This window comes from Oncorhynchus nerka, linkage group LG18, assembly GCF_034236695.1.
Source record: "Oncorhynchus nerka isolate Pitt River linkage group LG18, Oner_Uvic_2.0, whole genome shotgun sequence".
Classification (NCBI taxonomy): Eukaryota; Metazoa; Chordata; class Actinopteri; order Salmoniformes; family Salmonidae; genus Oncorhynchus; species Oncorhynchus nerka.
The window spans coordinates 69601371-69625347 of NC_088413.1; the positions used below are offsets into that span (position 1 = coordinate 69601371).

Sequence of the window (23977 nt, forward strand, 5' to 3'; positions counted from 1 at the left end):
AAAGGCCTGCTCACAGAAGTGTTTTAGGGAGCGTTTGACAGTGATGAGGGGTGGTCGTTTGACTGTGGCACCGTAGCGGATACAGGCAATGAGGCAGTGGTCGCTGAGATCCTGGTTGAAGACAGCGGAGGTGTATTTGGAGGGCCAGTTGGTCAGGATGACGTCTATGAGGGTGCCCTTGCTTACAGAGTTAGGGTTGTACCTGGTGGGTTCCTTGATGATTTGTGTGAGATTGAGGGCATCTAGCTTAGATTGTAGGACTGCCGGGGTGTTAAGCATATCCCAGTTTAGGTCACCTAACAGAACAAACTCAGAAGCTAGATGGGGGGGCAATCAATTCACAAATGGTGTCCAGGGCACAGCTGGGAGCTGAGGGGGGGTCGGTAGCAGGCGGCAACAGTGAGAGACTTATTTCTGGAGAGAGTAATTTTCAGAATTAGTAGCTCGAACTGTTTGGGTATGGACCTGGAAAGTATGACATTACTTTGCAGGCTATCTCTGCAGTAGACTGCGACTCCTCCCCCTTTGGCAGTTCTATCTTGACGGAAGATGTTATAGTTGGGTATGGAAATCTCTGAATTTTTGGTGGCCTTCCTGAGCCAGGATTCAGACACGGCAAGGACATCAGGGTTAGCAGAGTGTGCTAAAGCAGTGAGTAAAACAAACTTAGGGAGGAGGCTTCTAATGTTGACATGCATGAAACCAAGGCTTTTTCGATCACAGAAGTCAACAAATGAGGGTGCCTGGGGACATGCAGGGCCCGGGTTTACCTCCACATCACCCGCGGAACAGAGAAGGAGTAGTATGAGGGTGCGGCTAAGGGCTATCAAAACTGGTCGCCTAGAGCGTTGGGGACAGAGAATAAGAGGAGCAGGTTTCTGGGCATGGTAGAATATATTCAGGGCATAATGCACAGACAGGGGTATGGTGGGATGCGGGTACGGCGGAGGTAAGCCCAGGCACTGGGTGATGATGAGAGAGGTTTTATCTCTGGACATGCTGGTTGTAATGGGTGAGGTCAACGCATATGTGGGAGGTGGGACAAAGGAGGTATCAGAGGTGTGAGGAATAGGACTAGGGGCTCCATTGTGAACTAAAACAATGATAACTAACCTGAGCAATAGTATACAAGGCATATTGACATTTGAGAGAGACATACAGCGATGCATACAGTGAACACAGGTGTTGAATTGGGAAAGCTAGCTAAAACAGTGGGTGAGACAACAGCTAATCAGCTAGCGTAACAACAGCAGGTGAGATGGCATTGACTAGGCAACTCGGCCGACAGATAAAACAAACAAGCAGAATGGAGTACCGTGGTAATGGACAGTCCAGCGTGCATCAGCTATGTAGCCAAGTGATCAGAGTCCAGGGGGCAGCGGTGGATGGGGCAGGGGGGCTGGGCTGGCGAGTGTTATCCAGGTTAAGAAAACTAACAATGACTAAATAGCTTGTAGCTAGCTAGCTGGTTAGCTTCTGGAGGTTCTTGAGTGTGTTCTAAAAATAAAGATAATAGCGATTCCGTATCACATTGGGTGAGGCAAGTTTCCGGAAGGTATAAACAATTTTTTTTTTTTAAATCGGGAAGAGATAGAGTACATATGGGCCACTGCGTTTTTGGGACGCGGCGGGACGGTTAGCAGGCCTGTGCTAACAAGCTAACAGATTAGCAGGCCAGGGTAAACAAGGTAGTAGTTAGCGGACCTGGGCTAAACAAGCTAGCAGTTAGCGTGCCGAACTAGCAAGCAAGGAGATAGCGAGGGCTAGAGAGTTAGCCTTTGGAGGACGTTGCGATGGGGTGAGTACATGGTGTGTGTATATAGTCTAGTGAGTGTGTTTATGGTGTGTGTATATAGTCTAGTGAGTGTGTATATATAGTCTAGTGAGTGTGTAGATGGTGTGTATATTTTATTTTTATTTTTTTCCTTTTGTAACGAGATTCGTCTTCCTCTGACGAGGAGTATGAAGGATCGGACCAATATGCAGCGTGGCACGTGTCCATGTTGAGATTTATTAACACTGAACACAAAGAACAAAATACCAAGGAGAACGAATGAAAACGAAACAGTTCTGTCTGGTGACGACACAGAGACCGAAAACAATCACCCACTAAAATGGGGAAAACAGGCTACCTAAGTATGATTCTCAATCAGAGACAACGAACGACACCTGCCTCTGATTGAGAACCATACCAGGCCAAACACATAAATACTACATAGAAAAAAGAACATAGACTACCCACCCCAACTCACGCCCTGACCAAACTAACACAAAGACATAATAAAGGAACTAAGGTCAGAACGTGACACCTTTATTTAACCAGGTAGGCTAGTTGAGAACAAGTTCTCATTTGCAACTGCGACCTGGCCAAGATAAAGCATAGCAGTTTGACACATACAACAACACAGAGTTACACATGGAGTAAACAAATCATAGTCAATAATACAGTGGAACAAAAGAAAACAAGATGTCTATGTACAGTGAGTGTAAACGAGGTAAGATAAGGGAGGTAAGGCAATAAATAGGCCATGGTGGCGAAGTAATTACAATATAACAATTAAACACTGGAATGGTAGATGTGCAGAAGATGAATGTGCAAGTAGAGATACTGGGGTGCAATGAGCAAGATAAATACTGTATGGGGATGAGGTAGGTAGATAGATGGGCTGGTTACAAATGGGCTATGTACATGTGCAGTGATCTGTGAGCTGCTCTGACAGCTGGTGCTTAAAGCTAGTGAGGGAGATATGAGTCTCCAACTTCAGAGATTTTTGCAGTTCGTTCCAGGCATTGGCAGCAGAGAACTGGAAGGAAAGACGACCAAAGGAGGTGTTGGCTTTGGGGGTGAGCAGTGAGATATACCTGCTTGAGCGCGTGCTACGAGTGGGTGCTGCTATGGTGACCAGTGAGCTGAGATAAGGCGGGGTTTAACCTAGCAGAGACTTGTAGATAACCTGTAGCCAGTGGGTTTGGCGACGAGTATGAAGCGAGGGCCAACCAACGAGAGCGTACAGGTCGCAATGGTGGGTAGTGTATGGGGCTTTAGTGACAAAACGGATAGACTGCATCCAGTTTGTTCAGTAGAGTGTTGGAGGCTATTTCATAGATGACATCACCGAAGTCGAGGATCGGTAGGATGGTCAGTTTTACGAGGGTATGTTTGGCAGCATGAGTGAAGGATGCTTTGTTGCAATATAGGAAGCCAATTCTAGATTTAATTTCGGATTGGAGATGCTTAATGTGAGTCTGGAAGGAGAGTTTACAGTCTAACCAGACACCTAGGTATTTGTAGTTGTCCACGTATTCTAAGTCAGAGCCATCCAGAGTAGTGATGCTGGACGGGCAAGCAGGTGCGGGCAGGGATCGGTTGAATAGCATGCATTTAGTTTTCCCTGTGTTTGAGAGCAGTTGGAGGCCACGGAAGGAGAGTTGTATGGCATTGAAGCTCGTCTGGAGGTTAGTTAACACAGTGTCCAAAGAGGGGCCAGAAGTATACAGAATGGTGTCGTCTGCGTAGAGGTGTACCAGAGAATCACTAGCAGCAAGAGCAACATCATTGATGTATACAGAGAAGAGAGTCGGCCCGAGGATTGAACCCTGTGGCACCCCCATAGAGACTGCCAGAGGTCCGGACAACAGGCTCTCCGATTTGACACACTGAACTCTATCAGAGAAGTAGTTGGTTAACCAGGCGAGGCAATCATTTGAGAAACCAAGGCTGTCGAGTCTGCCAATAAGAATGTGGTGATTGACAGAGTCAAAAGCCTTGGCCAGGTCGATGAACATGGCTGCACAGTAATGTCTCTTATCGATGGCGGTTATGATGTTGTTTAGGACCTTGAGCGTGGCTGAGGTGCACCCATGACCAGCTCTGAAACCAGATTGCATAGTGGAGAAGGTAGGGTGGGATTCGAAATGGTCGGTAATCTGTTTGTTAACTTGGCTTTCAAAGACAGGGTAGGATATATATAGATCTGTAGCAGTTTGAGCAGTTTAGTCTAGTGAGTGTGTATATGGTGTGTATATAGTCTAGTGAGTGTGTATATGGTGTGTCTATATATGTAGTCTAGTGAGTGTGTATATGTTGTGTGTATGTTGTTTAGTGAGTGTGTATATGGTGTGTGTGTGTATATAGTGTGTGTATATAATCTAGTGAGTGTATATATATATATATATATATATAGTTTTGAGAGTGCATGTGGTGTGTGTATATAGTCTAGTGAGTGTGTCTATATATAGTCTAGTGAGTGTGTATATGGTGTGTATATATAGTTGAGTTAGTGTGTATAGGGTCAGTGCAAATAGTTGGGGTAACATTAATTGATTTTCTCAGTCTGGCTATTAGCAGTCTTATGACTTGTGGGTAGAAGCTTGTATGGCCGATAGCCGATGCTCCGGTACCGTTTGCCGGATGGTAGCAGAGTGAAAAGTCTATGGCTTGGTTGGCTCTTTGGCACTCTTTCGCTCCTTCCTCTGACACCGCCTGGTATAGAGGTCCTGAATGTAAGGGAGCTCGGCCCCAGTGATGTACTGGGCTGTCCGTACCACCCTCTGTAGTGCTTTGCAGTCAAGGGCGGTGTATTTGGCATACCAAGCGGTGATGCAGCCATTCAAGATGCACTCGATGGTGCAGCTGTAGAACTTTTTGAGGATCCGAGGGGCCCATGCCAAATCTTTTCAGCCTTCTGAAAGACAAAGGGCGCTTCCATGCCCTCGTCACGACTGTGTTGTGTGTTTGGGCCAAGTTATTTTTTTATTTTTTAAATATATTTTCCTTTATTATTTTCCACTAACCCTACCACCCCTCCCCTAATTGGAGTAAACTAATGAACAACAACACTAAGGCTTCTACTTCCAGCTTATAAACACATTTTACGGACACAATCTATTTTACAGTAGTTCTCTTTTGTTTGTTTTTACTTCTATCCTTCCACTACCCTCAAACCCTCCCATCTATTTCTGAAGACCATCCAGTTTGATTTCTGTTTGCCATATATTTTTAACTGTTCTGTTTCACAAAAGTTCTGAACCTATATGCATTTTACGGACACAGTATACATTAGTTATCTTGTTGTTATTAGTCCCACCTTTCAGCTCCACACAACCCCTCCCATCTATCTCTTAACACCATCCATATTGGATTTATTTTTGCCATATATTTTTCAACTGTGCTGTGATGTGTCACAAAAGTTCTGAACCTTTCTATTCTCATAGTTTCAACAGATTGTAAATTAAAGATAAACATTTTTGCTAAAAGTATTATTATATTATTGATCGATTTGACTATGACTTTTCAGATCACCCAGTAGTGCTATCTGCAGAGTTAGCTCCAGGTAAATATTGCAATTCTTCCACCATTCCTGGACCTGTGACCAAAAACAAGCTACATATTGACAGTACCAAAACAAACGATCTCATGACTCTGTCTCTGCAGCAAAATCTGCAGGGCTGGGATGGTTGTATCCCCCATATACAGTGGGGCAAAAAAGTATTTAGTCAGCCACCAATTGTGCAAGTTCTCCCACCATGCATCAGGCCTCCAGTGCGCCTCCACAGTCCAGTACGTCCTGTGCCTGCTCCTCACGCTCGTCCTGAGGTACGTGTCACCAGCCTGGTACCACCAGTGCCGGCCCCACGCACAGAGCTTCCGGCGACAGTTCCCAGTCCAGAGCTTCCGGCGACAGTTCCCAGTCCAGAGCTTCCGGCGACGTTTCACAGTCCGGAACCTCCGGCGACGTTTCACAGTCCGGAACCTCCGGCGACGTTTCACAGTCCGGAACCTCCAACGACGGTCCACAGTCTGGAACATCCTACGACGGTCCACGGTCCGGAACCTCCTGATACTGTTCCACGGTCCGGAACCTCCTGAGACGGTCCACGGTCCGGAACCTCCTGAGACGGTCCACGGTCCGGAACCTCCTGAGACGGTCCGCGGTCCGGAGTCTCCAGTGACGGTCTGTGGTCCAGAGTCTCCAGCGGGGGTTCCCAGTCCGGGGCCTCTTGCGAGGGTTCCCAGTCCGGAGTACCCGGCGACGACCTACAGTCTGGAGTCCCCTGCGACGACCCACGGTTTGGTTCCTCCGGCAACGACCTACAGTCCGGAGTCCCCGGCGACAAACCACGGTCCGGAGTCCCCGGCGACGACCTGCGGTCCGGAGTACCCGGCGACGACCTGCGGTCCGGAGTACCCGGCGACGACCTACGGTCCGGAGTACCCGGCGACAACCTACATTCCGGGGTCCCCTGCGACGACCCACGGTTTGGTTCCTCCGGCAACGACCTACAGTAACGACCTACGAACCACGGTCCGGAGTCCCCGGCGACGACCTGCGGTCCGGAGTACCCGGCGACAACCTACATTCCGGGGTCCCCTGCGATGACCCACGGTTTGGTTCCTACGGTCCGGAGTACCCGGCGACAAACCACGGTCCGGCGTACCCGGCGACGAACCGCGGTCCGGATCCTCTGGCGACAATCCACGGTCCGGAGCTTCCGGCGACGATCCCCGCACCAGAGCCATCATGGAGGATGACGTATCTGCGAGCGGAGTGGGTACTTCGCCCCGTACCGGAGCCGACGGTAGATGCCCACCCGGACCCTCCTCTATTGAGTCAGGATTTGCGGTCGGAGTCCGCACCTTTGGGGGGGGGGGGTACTGTCACGCCCTGACGATAGAGAGCTGTTTATTCTCTATGTTGGTTGGGGCGTGATAGTGACTAGGATGGGTCATCTAGATGATTAGTGATTTATGTTGGCCTGGTATGGTTCCCAATCAGAGACAGCTGTTTATCGTTGTCTCTGATTGGGGATCATATTTAGAGAGCCATTTTCCCCATTGTGATTTGTGGGATCTTGACTATGTTTGTGTGTAGTTGCTTTCTGCACTGCATGTAGCTTCACGTTTCGTTTATTCGCATTATTGTTTTTGTGCTTTAAGTTCCTCTTCTAATTAAAAGGATGGAAACATACCATGCTGCATCTTGGTCCACTCATTTCAACTTCTTCAATTTCTTATCTATTTTTTGCATACTTTCTATTAAAATGTACTGTAGTGAGATAATTTCTTTCTTTCGGGATATGTATACCGAGTGTGTTCACATCACTGTCAGACCATTTTATTGGTAAACTACACGGTAATGTAAAAGTTTTTTTGTGATCTAATACGTAATTTGGTTTTAATACAGAGAGGTTAGAAAAAGTATCTAGATCCTCTATAAGGCTGTGGAGGGATCCAAATTGTGGATTTAAAAGGAAGCATGAATCATCAGCGTACAATGACACCTTTGTTTTTAAGCCCTTGATATTATTGTTGGATCTGATTTTAATACCTAACATTTCGATGGCCATAATACATACAGTGGGGCAAAAAAGTATTTGGTCAGCCACCAATTGTGCAAGTTCTCCCACTTAAAAAGATGAGAGGCCTGTAATTTTCGTCATAGGTACACTTCAACTATGACAGACAAAATGAGAAAAAAAATCCAGAAAATCACATTGTAGGATTTTTAATGAATTTATTTGCAAATTATAGTGGAAAATAAGTATGTAATGGTTTTGGGTTGGAGCACCACCACTTGTTCAGTCAATCAACTAAACAGCGGGCAAATCATTGGTGCACAATGATGTCATGACTTGTCTTCAAATCGGTTTCTTTCAGTCAATACGAAATGGCCCATCAGGTTTGATTGTGTTACAAACAAACCAGTTGATTGCAGTGAAACCAAACATGACTGGAAAAGTCACGTTCTGTGTGGGTTATTTACCTGGAATGTGTCGTCGAAAATGGAATTAGACGGAATTCACGACACAAGCGGTTCACAAAATGTTTTGTGTTAGGCTATAAAAATTGATTTTATCAAACAAAAGATCATTCATTGTGTAAGAATGAGCATTGGAATTGCAAACAGACCGTCAAAGGTAAACAATTTATTTTAATGCAGTTTGTGATTATGTTACGCCTGTGCTGGTTTAAAAAAAAAAAAATATGGGGCTCTATGCTCAGATAATCACATCGTATTATTTCGCAGTAAATCTTTTTTAAATCTGACAACGCAGTTGGATTAGCAAGATTCTAGGCTTTCGATACATGTGAGACACTTGTATTTTCATGAATGTTTAATATGACTATTTATGTAGCGATCACCGTATGTTGTGGAATTTCAGCCCGCTAGCGGATTCCGTGCGCAAAGAGGTTAAAGTAATGATGGACTGTCATTTCTTGTTTTTTTGGCAATCTGATTGGCTCAAAGCTGTCATCAAGGCAAACGGTGGCTACTTTGAAGAATCTGAAATATAAAATATACTTTGATTTGTTGAAACGTTTTTGGTTACTACATGATTCCATATGTGTTATTTCATAATTTTGATGTCTTCACTTTTATTCTACAATGTAGAAAATAGTAAAAATACTGACTGGTACTGTACATAAAAAAATCTTGTAGCTCTTAATTTACACAATTAACGAGTAATATGCGTAATATTGTAGGAAGTTCATGAGAAGGATTAATACCTATAACCAGGATTGCCATTACATCAATTACATTTTTGGCAAGCAATTATTATTTTAGCAAGCATTAATTGTGATTCATCCTACGTTGTCCCTTACATCTTTACCCCATAGCAACAGATGTGGGATACACACAAACATACTCATACACACTCGACCCCTTTCCTCCACAAACAACCACAAGCTCAGATGTTCAACATTTTTCCATCCCCGAGGCCAATTCAAGAAAGGACTTAATGTGCAAATGCATATACAGTTGCAGCTTTTTGAGAAGGCATGCAAAATGTAGCAAAAATGTAGTACAAATTGGGAGATTTTATTAACCAATGTTAAGTCCTAGCTGATGGAGCTCAGATACAGCCCTATACCCTGAAACACCTACACGCTGGTCCCCCATTTTGACCTTTTTCTCAAGCATCTCCGTGCTGTCAGACCTTTGATTATTTGTGCCAACAGGGCCACAGTAATTTGCCCCCCTTTCTGATTGTCCGAGTGTGACCCCCTCCCAGTGGGTTACTTCAGCTAGTGTTGCCAGCACTGCTACTACCTGGGTGGGGGCACCCCACCGGAATCCCCACTGGCTAGGTACAAGGTCGTCAAGGTTCTCATTAGCAGCTTTGAGAATTTCCTTGTATATTATGCTCTCCCATCAGGGGGCCTTGGCTTTGTAGGACCAACCCTGCCAGGCAGGCTCAGAATCTTGAGGGGGCTGTGCTGCTCCAGTGGCTCTCTGACCGCATTCATCTTTCTGTTTTGGCTGCGTATAGACTTCTTACATTAGGCCCATAAAACAGATAAGGACTTTTCCTTAGTGTATTGGTCGCTCAGGTGGGTGTCTGGGGTAGAGCGTCGGGGACAATACATGGGCTCTGGGATATGCAACCATTTTCCTTTTTCTCTCACTTTACTCCACACTTTTCCAAACACAAAAACACACACCTCACCTTCCATCACAATACACTTGCTCATACCCACATACTTCTATGTCCACTGTTTGCTGTGTTTTATCTCTACCATGTTGATTGAGTACTTTTGTGTTTGGTTCCTAATATTAGATGTATTATTTAGCTAATTATACTTTATTCTAATGCTGTCTTATCTATTTAATACTAATTATACTTTATTATAATGCTGTCTTATCTATTTAATACTAATTATACTTTATTATAATGCTGTCTTATCTATTTAATACTAATTATACTTTCTTCTAAGGCTGTCTTATCTAATTAATACTAATTATGTTTTCTTCTAATGCTGTCTTATCTATTTAATACTAATTAAGTTTTCTTCTAATGCTGTCTTATCTATTTAATACTAATTATACTTTATTCTAATGCTGTCTTATCTAATTAATACTAATTATACTTTATTCTAATGCTGTCTTATCTACTTAATACTAATTAAACTTTATTCTAATGCTGTCTTATCTATTTAATACTAATTAAGTCAAATTCTAATTATTTGTAACATTCCTTATCTTGAATGGGATGGTGTAGTTGTTTTGTATCAATTGTTGTATTTTATTGTTTTTCTACATATTTTTTTATTACAATCCCTATCATGGATATTATTGGGTGTTATATTATTCGACTCCTCTATGGGAACTTTGTAATATTTAGAATAGCCATGGAGTCGTCTTTGTGTCTCAGAACATTTGGTTATATACAGTTTATTGACAAAGTATTAACCCTACTTCCGGCGCCAATAGAGAAGGCCGCCTCGCTTCGCGTTCCTAGGAAACTATGCAGTTTTTTGTTTTTTTTATGTGTTATTTCTTACATTGGTACCCCAGGTCATCTTAGGTTTCATTACATACAGTCGAGAAGAACTACTGAACATAAGAGCAGCGTCAACTCACCATCAGTACGACCAAGAATATGACTTTCGCGAAGCGGATCCTGTGTTCTGCCTTTCACCCAGGACAACGGAATGGATCCCAGCCGGCGACCCCAAAAAAACGACTTCGTAAAAGGGGGAAACGGAGCGGTCTTCTGGTCAGACTCCGGAGACGGGCACATCGTGCACCACTCCCTAGCATTCTTCTCGCCAATGTCCAGTCTCTTGACAACAAGGTTGATGAAATCCGAGCAAGGGCAACATTCCAGAGGGACATCAGAGACTGGAACGTTCTTTGCTTCACGGAAACATGGCTCACTGGAGAGACGCCATTGGAGTCGGTGCAGCCAGCTGGTTTCTCCACGCATCGCGCAGACAGAAACAAACATCTTTCTGGTAAGAAGAGGGGCGGGGGCGTATGCTTCATGGTTAACGTGACGTGGTGTGATCATAACAACATACAGGTACTCAAGTCCTTCTGTTCACCTGATTTAGAATTCCTCACAATCAAATGTCGACCGCATTATCTACCAAGGGAATTCTCTTCGATTATAATCACAGCCGTATATATTCCCCCCCAAGCAGACACATCGATGGCTCTGAACGAACTTTATTTGACTCTTTGCAAACTGGAATCCATTTATCCGGAGGCTGCATTCATTGTAGCTGGGGATTTTAACAAGGCTAATCTGAAAACAAGACTCCCTAAATTTTATCAGCATATCGATTGCGCAACCAGGGCTGGAAAACCTTGGATCACTGCTATTCTAACTTCCGCGACGCATATAAGGCCCTGCCCCCGCCTCCTTTCGGAAAAGCTGACCACGACTCCATTTTGTTGATCCCTGCCTACAGACAGAAACTAAAACAAGAAGCTCCCGCGCTGAGGTCTGTTCAACGCTGGTCCGACCAATCTGATTCCACACTCCAAGACTGCTTCCATCACGTGGACTGGGATATGTTTCGTATTGCGTCAGACAACAACATTGACGAATAAGCTGATTCGGTGAGCGAGTTCATTAGAACGTGCGTTGAAGATGTCGTTCCCATAGCAACGATTAAAACATTCCCAAACCAGAAACCGTGGATTGATGGCAGCATTCGCGTGAAACTGAAAGCCCGAACCACTGCTTTTAATCAGGGCAAGGTGACCGGAAACATGACCGAATACAAACAGTGTAACTATTCCCTCCGCAAGGCAATCAAACAAGCTAAGCGTCAGTATAGAGACAAAGTAGAATCTTAATTCAACGGCTCAGACACGAGGTATGTGGCAGGGTCTACAGTCAATCACGGATTACAAAAAGAAAACCAGCCCCGTCACGGACCAGGATGTCTTGCTCCCAGGCAGACTAAATCACTTTTTTGCCCGCTTTGAGGACAATACAGTGCCACTGACACGGCCCGCAACTAAAACATGCGGACTCTCCTTCACTGCAGCCGACGTGAGGAAAACATTTAAACGTGTCAACCCTCGCAAGGCTGCAGGCCCAGACGGCATCCCCAGCCGTGCCCTCAAAGCATGCGCAGACCAGCTGGCTGGTGTGTTTACGGACATATTCAATCAATCCCTATCCCAGTCTGTTGTTCCCACATGCTTCAAGAGGGCCACCATTGTTCCTGTTCCCAAGACAGCTAAGGTAACTGAGCTAAACGACTACCGCCCCGTAGCACTCACTTCCGTCATCATGAAGTGCTTTGAGAGACTAGTCAAGGACCATATCACCTACACCCTACCTGACACCCTAGACCCACTCCAATTTGCTTACCGCCCAAATAGGTCCACAGACGATGCAATCTCAACCACACTGCACACTGCCCTAACCCATCTGGACAAGAGGAATACCTATGTGAGAATGCTGTTCATCGACTACAGGTCGGCATTTAACACCATAGTGCCCTCCAAGCTCGTCATCAAGCTTGAGACCCTGGGTCTTGACCCCGCCCTGTGCAACTGGGTACTGGACTTCCTGACGGGCCGCCCCCAGGTGGTGAGGGTAGGCAACAACATTTCCACCCCGCTGATCCTCAACACTGGGGCCCCACAAGGGTGCGTTCTGAGCCCTCTCCTGTACTCCCTGTTCACCCACGACTGCGTGGGCACGCACGCCTCCAACTCAATCATCAAGTTTGCGGACGACACAACAGTGGTAGGCTTGATTACCAACAATGACGAGACGGCCTACAGGGAGGAGGTGAGGGCCCTCGGAGTGTGGTGTCAGGAAAATAACCTCACACTCAACATCAACAAAACTAAGGAGATGATTGTGGACTTCAGGAAACAGCAGAGGGAACACCCCCCTATCCACATCGATGGAACAGTAGTGGAGAGGGTAGTAAGTTTTAAGTTCCTCGGCGTACACATCACAGACAAACTGAATTGGTCCACCCACACGGACAGCATCGTGAAGAAGGCGCAGCAGCGCCTCTTCAACCTCAGGAGGCTGAAGAAATTCAGGTTGTCACCTAAAGCACTCACAAACTTCTACAGATGCACAATCGAGAGCATCCTGTCGGGCTGTATCACCGCCTGGTACGGCAACTACTCCGCCCACAACCGTAAGGCTCTCCAGAGGGTAGTGAGGTCTGCACAACGCATCACCGGGGGCAAACTACCTGCCCTCCAGGACACCTACACCACCCGATGTCACAGGAAGGCCGTAAAGATCATCAAGGACAACAACCACCCGAGCCACTGCCTGTTCAACCCGCTATCATCCAGAAGGCGAGGTCAGTACAGGTGCATCAAAGCTGGGACCGAGAGACTGAAAAACAGCTTATATCTCAAGGCCATCAGACTGTTAAACAGCCACCACTAACATTGAGTGGCTGCTGCCAACACACTGACTCAACTCCAGCCACTTTAATAATGGGAATTGATGGGAAATGATGTAAAATATATCACTAAACACTGCTACCTAATATAATGTTACATACCCTACATTATTCATCTCATATGTATATGTATATACTGTACTCTATATCATCTACTGCATCTTTATGTAATACATGTATCACTAGCCACTTTAGCTATGCCACTTTGTTTACATACTCATCTCATGTATATACTGCACTCAATACCATCTACTGTATCTTGCCTATGCCGCTCTGTACCATCACTCATTCATATATCTTTATGTACATATTCTTTATCCCCTTACACTTGTGTCTATAAGGTTGTAGTTTTGGAATTGTTAGCTAGATTACTTGTTGGTTATTACTGCATTGCCGGAACTAGAAGCACAAGCATTTCGCTACACTCGCATTAACATCTGCTAACCATGTGTATGTGACAAATACAATTTGATTTGATTACGAAAGCTACACGTTTCCCTTTTAATCTATTCTGCTTGAAGATTGGGTACAGAACTTTGCGCCGTTCTGCAATTTCCTTCAGGAACTGATCATTAATTCCTATTTTCGGGCCAGCAAGTCTTTTACTCTGGCTTTTAACAATTTATTTTATCTCTGAAGAATGCAAATTTGGCAGCGATTGGGTGCTCATATCTTTTTCCGAAACGTTGTACACGTTTGAGTTGGATTTTGTCGGCACCATCACCTGGGCTCTGTAGCGCTGTAAAATATAATTATTTTACCACACTTTCAGGATCTTCACCTTTCTTTTACTTTGATAGCAATAAGTATCCGATTTTTTCTCATAGACCTAGTCTGTAGGTCAAGTAAGGCTTCTCTCAGAAACATGTTCTCCTTTTCAAGTTCATTAACGTTTGTTTCAATCTCATTGACTGTACCTTTTAGCTTGTTTGTTTGTTTCTTCCTTGTAACAGCTTATTCGTCACTTATCTAGAGGCTCGCCTTCAACTCCTTTATATCTTTACTGACTAATTCATGCCCAGTTTATCATTGATCGATTTTTAACAGATCTCCTTACCATTTCCGGTTGTGAAAAGCTTAAATCATCCGTGTCCGTCAAGGAGTTACGTTTTCTTTTGGGGATTGGCTCTCCATGTTTACCCTCTGTCATGTTTGGATGTTGATTGCTTTGGTAATGTGGGGCGATACATTTCTCTAGCCTTATCATTTGTTTTGTGTTGTTATTATTCCGTTTTCATCTGCACCGAGGTGTTCAGTCCACCTTACTTTGCCCATGTTAAGTTCTTAGTGATGAAGATGCCAAGGAACTTGAAGCTCTCGACCCGCTCCACAACAGCCCCGTCGATGTGGATGGGGCCGTGCTCTTCCCTCTTTCTCCTATAGTCCACGATCAGCTCCTTGGTCTTATTGACGTTGAGGGAGAGGTTGTCGTCCTGGCACCACACTGCTAAGTCTCTAACCGCCTCCCTGTACGCTGTCCTAATGCCGTCGGTGATCAGGCCTACCACCGTTGTGTCGTCAGTAAACTTGATGATGGCTTTTGGATTTGTGCTTGGCCACGGAGTCGTGGGTCAACAGGGAGTACAGAAGGGGACTAAGCACACACCCCTGAGGGGCCCCCGTGTTTAGGGTCAGTGTGGCGGAGGTATTGTTGCCTACCCTCACCACCTGGGGCCGGCCTGTCAGAAGTCCAGCATCTAGCTGCAGAAGGAGGGGTTCAGTCCCAGGGTCCCTAGCTTGGTGATTAACTTGGAGGGGACTATGGTGTTGAACGCTGAGCTGTAGTCTATCAACAGCCTTCTCATATAGTTATTTCCTCTCTTGTCCAGGTGGGAGAGAGCAGTGTGAAGAGCAATTGAAATTGTGTCATCTGTGGATCTGATCTGTTGAGGTGGTATGTGAATTGGAGTTGGTTTAGGGTGTCTGAGATGATAGTGTTGATGTGTGTCATGACCAGCCTTTCAAAGCACTTCATAATTACAGATGTGAGTGCTACAGGGACATAGTCATGTCAGAAGGTTCCCTTGGAACTATTGGGAACAGGGACAATAGTGGTCAGTTTGAAACATGTTGGGATTACAGAGTGGGACAAGGAGAGATTGTAAATGTCTGTGAAGACACTTGACAGCTGGTCATGCTTTGAGAGACACGCCCTGGTATTCAGTCATCTGATTGTTAACCTCTTTAAACGTTTTGCTCATATCGGCCACAGAGAGCGAGATCACACAGTCATCTGGAGATCACACAGTCATCTGGCGCAGGAGACGTGTTGGTAGAAGTGAGGTGGTGTAATTAGCTTAATTGTTGCTTACTCATTATCTGCAACCAAACGCATTTGAATGCTGCCAAAGACTCTCACACAACAGTCGATCAGCTATCCAGCTCAAATGGCTGACGTCACTATCAGCAGAGATGCTATTTAGTGTGAATGACGCAATGCTCACCTACTCATTTATTGGCCACATGGTGTTTGGGACAATTCCGGGCTGTCACACAGGCGTCACTGTGCGCTGAGCTGGTCAGTTAGTAGATGTATCTATCCACCATAACAGTTGTTACCCTGGCCTTAGTGTGACGGCACCATGCTGTTAGTGACCACAGTGTCACACTGAGTCTGTCTGTTGACCAGCAGAGACCGCCTTTGTCATGGTGGTCACAGGGACAGAAAGGTGACCAGTGACTCTCTGGCCAGTAATCCACTCTAATAAATGTAGTATTTTAGGATAATTCTTATTTGTATGAGATGAGTGCATGTGTGTATGCTTGTTGTGTCTATGTGTTGATGTTTACATGTCTCTTCATCTTAGTGTGTGTGTATGCTTGTTGTGTCTGTGTGTTGATGTTTACATGTCTCTTCATCTTAGTGTGTGTGTATTTGTCTTGATATTCATCTGTGTGTGTGTGTGTGTGTGTGTGTGTGTGTGTGTGTGTGTGTGTGTGTGTGTGTGTGATCTCCTCTGTTAGCCCACCTTCCACTCTGGATGGTGACTAGTGCCCCTGTCCCTCCCTAGCCAGTCATCCATTCCTCTGGATGGTGACTAGTGCCCCTGTCCCTCCCTAGCCAGTCATCCATTCCTCTGGAAGGTGACCAGTGCCCCTGTCCCTCCCTAGCCAGTCATCCATTCCTCTGGATGGTGACTAGTGCCCCTATCCCTCCCTAGCCAGTCATCCATTCCTCTGGAAGGTGACATATACCCCTGTCCCTAGCCAGTCATCCATTCCTCTGGAAGATGACCTACACCCCTGTCCCTAGCCAGTCATCCATTCCTCTGGAAGATGACCTACACCCCTGTCCCTAGCCAGTCATCCATTCCTCTGGAAGATGACCTACATTTGAAATCGGAAGTTTACATACACCTTAGCCAAATACATTTAAACTCAGTTTTTCACAATTCCTGACATTTAATCAGAGTAAAATTCCCTGTCTTAGGTCAGTTAGGATCACCACTTTATTTTAAGAATGTGAAATGTCAGAATAATAGTAGAGATAATTATTTATTTCAGCTTTTATTTCTTTCATCACATTCCTACTGGGTTAGAAGTTTACATACACTCAATTAGCATTTGGTAGCATTGCCTTTAAATTGTTTAACTTGGGTCAAACGTTGCGGGTAGCCTTCCACAAGCTTCCCACAATAAGTTGGCTGAATTGTGGCCCATTCCTCCTAACAGAGCTGGTGTAACTGAGTCAGGTTTGTGGACCCCCTTGCTCGCACACGCTTTTTAATTTCTGCCCACAAATTTTCAATAGGATTGAGGTCAGGGCTTTGTGATGGCCACTCAAATACCTTGACTGTTGTCCTTAAGCCATTTTGCCACAACTTTGGAAGTATGTTTGGTGTCATTGTCCATTTGGAAGACCCATTTGCGACCAAGCTTTAACTTCCTGACTGATGTCTTTAGATGTTGCTTCAATATATCCACATACTTTTCCTGCCTCATGATTCCATCTATTTTGTGAAGTGCACCAGTCCCTCCTACATCAAAGCACCCCCACAACATGATGCTGCCACCCCCGTGCTTCACAATTGGGATGGTGTTCTTCGGCTTGCAAGCCTCCCCCTTTTTCCCCCAAACATAACGATTGTCATTATGGCCAAACAGTTCTTCTTTTTGTTTCATCAGACCAGAGGACATTTCTACAAAATCCCAAAAGTACAGTCTTTGTCCCCATGTGTAGTTACAAACTGTATTCTGGCTTTTTTTATGACGGTTTTGGAGCAGTGACTTCTTCCTTGCTGGGCAGCCTTTCAGGTTGTGTCGATATAGGACTCATTTTACTGTGGATATAGAAACTTTTGTACCTGTTTCCTCCAGCATCTTCAGAAGGTCCTTTGTTGTTGTTCTGGGATTGATTTGCACTTTTCGCACCAAAGTACGTTCATCTCTAGGAGACAGAATGCATCTCCTTCCTGAGAGGTATGACTGCTGCATGGTCCCATGGTGTTTATACTTGCGTACTATTGTTTGTACAGAAGAACGTGGTACCTTCAGGCATTTGGAAATTGCTCCCAAGGATGAACCAGACTTGTGGAGGTCTACAATTTTTTTCTGAGGTCTTGGCTGATTTCTTTTGATTTTCCCATGATGTCAAGCAAAGAGGCACTGAGTTTGAAGGTAGGCCTTGAAATGCATCCACAGGTACACCTCCAATTGACTCAAATGATTAGCCTAAAAGAAGCTTCTAAAGCGATGACATCATTTTATGGAATTTTCCAAGCTGTTTAAAGGCACAGTCAGCTTAGTGTATGTAAACTTCTGACCCACTGGAATTGTGATACAGCGAATTATAAGTGAAATAAACAATTATTGGGAAAATGACTTGTGTCATGCTCAAAATAGATGTCCTAACCGACTTGCCAAAACTATAGTTTGATAACAAGAAATTTGTGGAGTGGTTGAAAAACAAGTTTTAATGACTCCAATGTAAGCGTATGTAAACTTCTGACTTCAACTGTATACCCCTGTCCCTAGCCAGTCATCCATTCCTGTGTCCAGCAGCCATCCAGTGGGCATCTAGCCAGTGGGCATCAAGCCTCCATTGTGCTCCCTGCTGCAGGATTGGGTCTCTACTCAACCCATCATTCAACAACAGACACTCTTATGACAGAGACATTTTTTTCCTGTTTCTTACCAGGCCACTGATTCCACTATGTTTTAACTCTATTTGTCAAAATACAATTTATCAGTAAGAAAGACTGCGTTCTTGGCAAAAGTGACAGTTTGAATGAACGTTGTCTATTTTCAGTAAAGCTTATAAAGAACAGTTTAATTTTCACCCTGCTCCATCAAGTGCACTCAATCACAGAATCAAAGTTTCTCCATCTATGTGGAATATGATTTGCTTGCTCTCCACAGAACATCTCTATTTGAACTCAGTAAGAATGATCAAATATGATTGGCTGAATCAGTTTGAGTGGGTGGATCTAAAGTGTCTTTATATTCGGGGCCAAGACGTGATCTCGATCAGCCTCACAGATGAAATGTCTCCATTTCTCTCCCCACTCTTCCTTCCTTCCCTCCTCTCCCTCTTTTTCATTACATCTTTCTGTCTCTCCACCCACTCTCCCTCTCACTGCCTTTCTCTCCCACTCCCTCTCTCATCTCTCCTGCCCTCTCCCTCTCTCTGTCTTTCTCTCCCACTCCCTCTCTCATCTCTCCTGCCCTCTCCCCTCTCTGTCTTTCTCTCCCACTCCCTCTCTCATCTCTCCTCCCCTCTCCCTCTCTCTCTTTCTCTCCCACTCCCTCTCTCATCTCTCCTCCCCTCTCCCTCTATCTGTCTTTCTCTCACACTCTCTCTCTCATCTCTCCTCCCCTCTATCTGTCTTTCTCTCCCACTCCCTCTCTCATCTCTCCTCTCCCTCTATCTGTCTTTCTCTCACACTCTCTCTCATCTCTCCTCCCCTCTCCCTCTCTTCCATTAGATGTCCGTGCTGCCAGGGAGCAGATGCACATTGGAGGAGTGGCCTATCCCACACTGCCCCTGCAGGACGTGCCAGCCCGCGCCCCCTCCTCTTTCGGCCAGCACTCGGCTGCCTGCTCCCCCACAGGCTCCTACGTTGGTTCCCTGCCCCCCCCAGGGCTTGTGCCCCCCCAGCCCCACAGCAGTTACTACAGCATGCCTGCCCCCCAGCACCCCTTCTACACCCGGGTGAGACGCCAGCACAACACAGCAGCAAACAGGCAGATGACTGCACCTGAACGTAGCTCAGTACACATTCATTTAGTATACAGTAGAGTAGGGAAGGTTTGTTCAACGTACTTCAGAATACCAGTAAACCGGTGTGCCTGGCACTTACTACCATACCCTGTTTAAAGGCACTTAAATATATTGTCTTGCCCATTCATACCTTAGTATAAAAATAATCACAGTGCAGTTGTACCTACCTCAGTTTACCTTCGCATACACACAGGACTTGGTTACTAAGTGATGGTTACTTACCTCTGTTTGTTAATGTGACTGCCCAGCTACCTCAGAGCACCGACCTCACAAGACAGTGCCGTTTACTCACTTAACCTCATTTTGAAATGTGACAGTGCTGACCTCAACTTGAAAAAATGATTCTTCACAGTTCTGGTGTTACTTAAAATTAGGAACCCCTTTCTAATATTGAGTTCCCCCCCCTCCCTACACACACACACACACCTTGTGCCCTCAGAGCAGCCTCAGTTTGTCAGGGCATGGACTCTACAGGGTGTCGAAAGTGTTCCACAGGGATGCTGGTCCATATTGACTCCAATGCTTCCCACAGCTGTGTCAAGTTGGCTGGATGTCCTTTGGGTGGTGGACCATTCTTGATACACATGGGAAACTGTTGAGCATGAAAAACCCAGCAGCGTTGCAGTTCTTGACACAAACCGGTGCGCCTGTCACCTACTACCATACCCTGTTCAATGGCACTTAAATATTTTGTCTTGCCCATTCATTCACTGAATGGCACACATACACAATCCATGTCTCAATTGTCTCAAGGCTTAAAAATCCTTCTTTAACCTGTCTCCTCCCCTTCATCTACACTGATTGAAGTGGATTTAATAAGAGACATCAAAAATGGATCATAGCTTTCACCTGGATTCACCTAGACAGTCTGTCATGGAAAGAGCAGGTGTTCTTAATGTTTTGTATAAGAATGGTCCCTCATACAATCCACATGTTTTAACCATTCTCCATCTTCATCCTTCCTCTCTCTCTGGTTTCCATATAGCCCTATTTTCCCAATCATGTGTATCACCTTCCCCGGCATCAATACAGCTCCCATCTTCACCCTGCCCCGACCCAATCACGCCCCTCCTTCAAAACAGGCTACCCCAGGGACCCCAATGGGCTTGTAAGTACAGAGCTGCCTGTCAGTAGTACACCTAGCACTAGTAGCTAATCAGTAGATAGTAGTCATAGTAACAGTTTTTTTGTTGCTTTAGTGGTTAAGCGCCAATTACTTTTACAATTGTTTTGATTCTGATTCTGTTTGACAATATTATTTGTGAAACACGTGTTCACCGTTCTACATTTTCTCAACACTTTTATTTTCCTCCCAAAAAAGTAAAAAGGGCCTGTTTCTCTTTGTGTTCTTCATTGCGATGAATTCGATCCGTTTATTGCAGGGGGTCAGTGGGTCAGCAGGTGGTCTCTGTCTTCAGGTCCGTTGCTTGTATGAAATGAACCCCTTTCACTCTTCAAGGAGTTTGTGTTTTTTTACCGCCCTATACACTCCAATCTTATTTTGCTCCAGCTCTAGTTTAGGTTATTCCTATATCCAATGCCCCTTGACCCACCCCGTGCCTCGTTCTGTGCCCATGTCAGGATGTAATTGCTGAGGATCCCAGAGAGGGCCTCCCCTCCCCCACTACCACTGACCCCCCTATGGTAACACGACAGGCTGGTGTGGAGCGTTGGCATTAGCTGAAGCATCTGTGTCCTTTCATCTTGACTGTTACGACTAGCCACACACAAACTCACCAAAAGGCTATGCACTCACACACATGGCTAACCTTGTCCATCAACCAGATACACTAACATGGTTTGGAAAGCTGACAGGGTATGTCAGTGACAATGTCATGTCTCATGTTGACTAGTTGCACCGTGGCTCCCATGTTTGTGGCCTGCTCTGGACCTAAGTGTAATAGCTCAGTCCTGTATGAATGTGAGTCTCATTGTCCCGTAGTGAACTAACCACCATGTGAGTGCGCCCGCTCCCATTCTACATACGAAGCATGTTCATATAGGACTAGTTCACAGGAAGGTCCAAGTAAGTATAGATGAGTGGCGGTGCAGAGTTTCCCCTAGGATTTCTTTCAGCAGCGATGGCAGAGATAGCGGGGGGGATCTTCCCTTTTTCTTTGCAGCACTGGTTCGCCACTGCTAGATGCACATAGGGGAAACACTGATGATGTAATTACATGGTAATCAGTCATAGGGGAGATACTGATGATGTAATTACATGGTAATCAGTCATAGGGGAGATACTGATGATGTAATTACATGGTAATCAGTCATAGGGGAGATACTGATGATGTAATTACATGGTAATCAGTCATAGGGGAAACACTGATGATGTAATTACATGGTAATCAGTCATAGGGGAGATACTGATGATGTAATTACATGGTAATCAGTCATAGGGGAGATACTGATGATGTAATTACATGGTAATCAGTCATAGGAGAAACACTGATGTAATTACATGGTAATCAGTCATAGGGGAGATACTGATGATGTAATTACATGGTAATCAGTCATAGGGGAGATACTGATGATGTAATTACATGGTAATCAGTCATAGGAGAAACACTGATGATGTTATTACATGGTAATCAGTCATAGGGGAAACACTGATGTAATTACATGGTAATCAGTCATAGGGGAGATACTGATGATGTAATTACATGGTAATCAGTCAAAGGGGAGAAACACTGATGATGTAATTACGTGGTAATCAGTCATGGAGATACACTGATGTAATTACATGGTAATCAGTCATAGGGGAAACACTGATGATGTTATTACATGGTAATCAGTCATAGGGGAAACAATGATAATGTAATTACATGGTAATCAGTCATAGGGGAGATACTGATGATGTAATTACATGGTAATCAGTCATAGGGGAAACACTGATAATGTAATTACGTGGTAATCAGTCATGGATATACACTGATGTAATTACATGGTAATCAGTCATAGGGGAAACACTGATGTAATTACATGGTAATCAGTCATAGGAGAAACACTGATGATGTAATTACGTGGTAATCAGTCATAGGGGAAACACTGATGTAATTACATGGTAATCAGTCATAGGGGAAACACGGATAATGTAATTACGTGGTAATCAGTCATAGGGGAAACACTGATGATGTAATTACATGGTAATCAGTCATAGGAGAAACACTGATGATGTAATTACATGGTAATCAGTCATAGGGGAAACACTGATGTAATTACATGGTAATCAGTCATAGGAGAAACACTGATGATGTAATTACATGGTAATCAGTCATAGGGGAGATACTGATGATGTAATTACATGGTAATCAGTCATAGGAGAAACACTGATGATGTAATTACATGGTAATCAGTCATAGGAGAAACACTGATGATGTAATTACATGGTAATCAGTCATAGGGGAAACACTGATGTAATTACATGGTAATCAGTCATAGGAGAAACACTGATGTAATTACATGGTAATCAGTCATAGGAGAAACACTGATGATGTAATTACATGGTAATCAGTCATAGGGGAAACACTGATGTAATTACATGGTAATCAGTCATAGGGGAAACACGGATAATGTAATTATGTGGTAATCAGTCATGGAGATACACTGATGATGTAATTACGTGGTAATCAGTCATAGGGGAAACACTGATAATGTAATTATGTGGTAATCAGTCATAGGGGAAACACTGATAATGTAATTACGTGGTAATCAGTCATAGGGGAAACACTGATAATGTAATTACATGGTAATCAGTCATAGGGGAAACACTGATGATGAAATTACGTGGTAATCAGTCATGGAGATACACATTATAAAAGGGCCAATATCTCAGCACTCTGTTTCCTCTCTGTTTCCTCATCCCTCTGCTCTGCCCATGCCCCACACTGCTGGAATTACAGCCTTATCTCACACAGGGGTCTCTTGTCACACACACACACACACTTTTGTGCCTATACAAACACACGTGTATACGTAATCACACTCGCACTGGCACAGTGTAACACACAGTCACACTTAGTCAAGTTGGCTCAGTTTTTAAGGCTTCCTCAAAGTGGAAACTTCTGCTTTTCTGTGTGGGGGATATCTCTCTTTCTCTCCTTACGCTTCTCTCTCTCAACAAACATCACGCTCTGTGCTGCTCGTCCTCTCTGCAAAGATTATCTTCTTAAAGCGCTCTATAAAAAATATATTTCATTTCCTCCTGTAATAATTCTGAACTAAATGGCTTCTCAGTTTCAGTCTTTGCTAGATGGGATGCTGTAAAAGTGCCTCTGCCTGCTGTGTTTCAAGATAAATGTTTTATTGTCTAGTCTGACGTGAATGTGTCTACTGTTCTCTTGTGTTCTATGATGACTTCGGCATGTGGCCTAATGTCGTGCTCCTATCTGTCTGTCTGTCTGTCTGTCTGTCTGTCTGTCTGTCTGTCTGTCTGTCTGTCTGTCTGTCTGTCTGTCTGTCTGTCTGTCTGTCTGTCTGTCTGTCTGTCTGTCTGTCTGTCTCTACCTCTATCAATCTCTACCTCTCTGCCTGTCTGCCTCTGGCTCTCTGCCTCTCTGTCTGTCTGCCTCTTGTCTCTC

General features: G+C 44.7%; 1 protein-coding gene across 5 annotated transcripts in view; it reads left to right on the forward strand.

Moving 5' to 3' along the window:
• LOC115146513 (kinase D-interacting substrate of 220 kDa B-like) overlaps positions 1-23977 on the forward strand; it is a 162120-nt gene that overhangs the window by 131095 nt on the left and 7048 nt on the right. For 3 of the 5 annotated variants that reach the window (XM_065004308.1, XM_065004311.1, XM_065004309.1), the window contains exons 25-27: positions 19102-19328; positions 20383-20505; positions 20979-21041. In XM_065004308.1, the coding sequence (XP_064860380.1) occupies positions 19102-19328; positions 20383-20505; positions 20979-21041 (413 nt within the window). The remainder of the gene's footprint in view (positions 1-19101; positions 19329-20382; positions 20506-20978; positions 21042-23977) is intronic. The other 2 variants (XM_065004310.1, XM_065004312.1) reach the window with 2 other exon arrangements.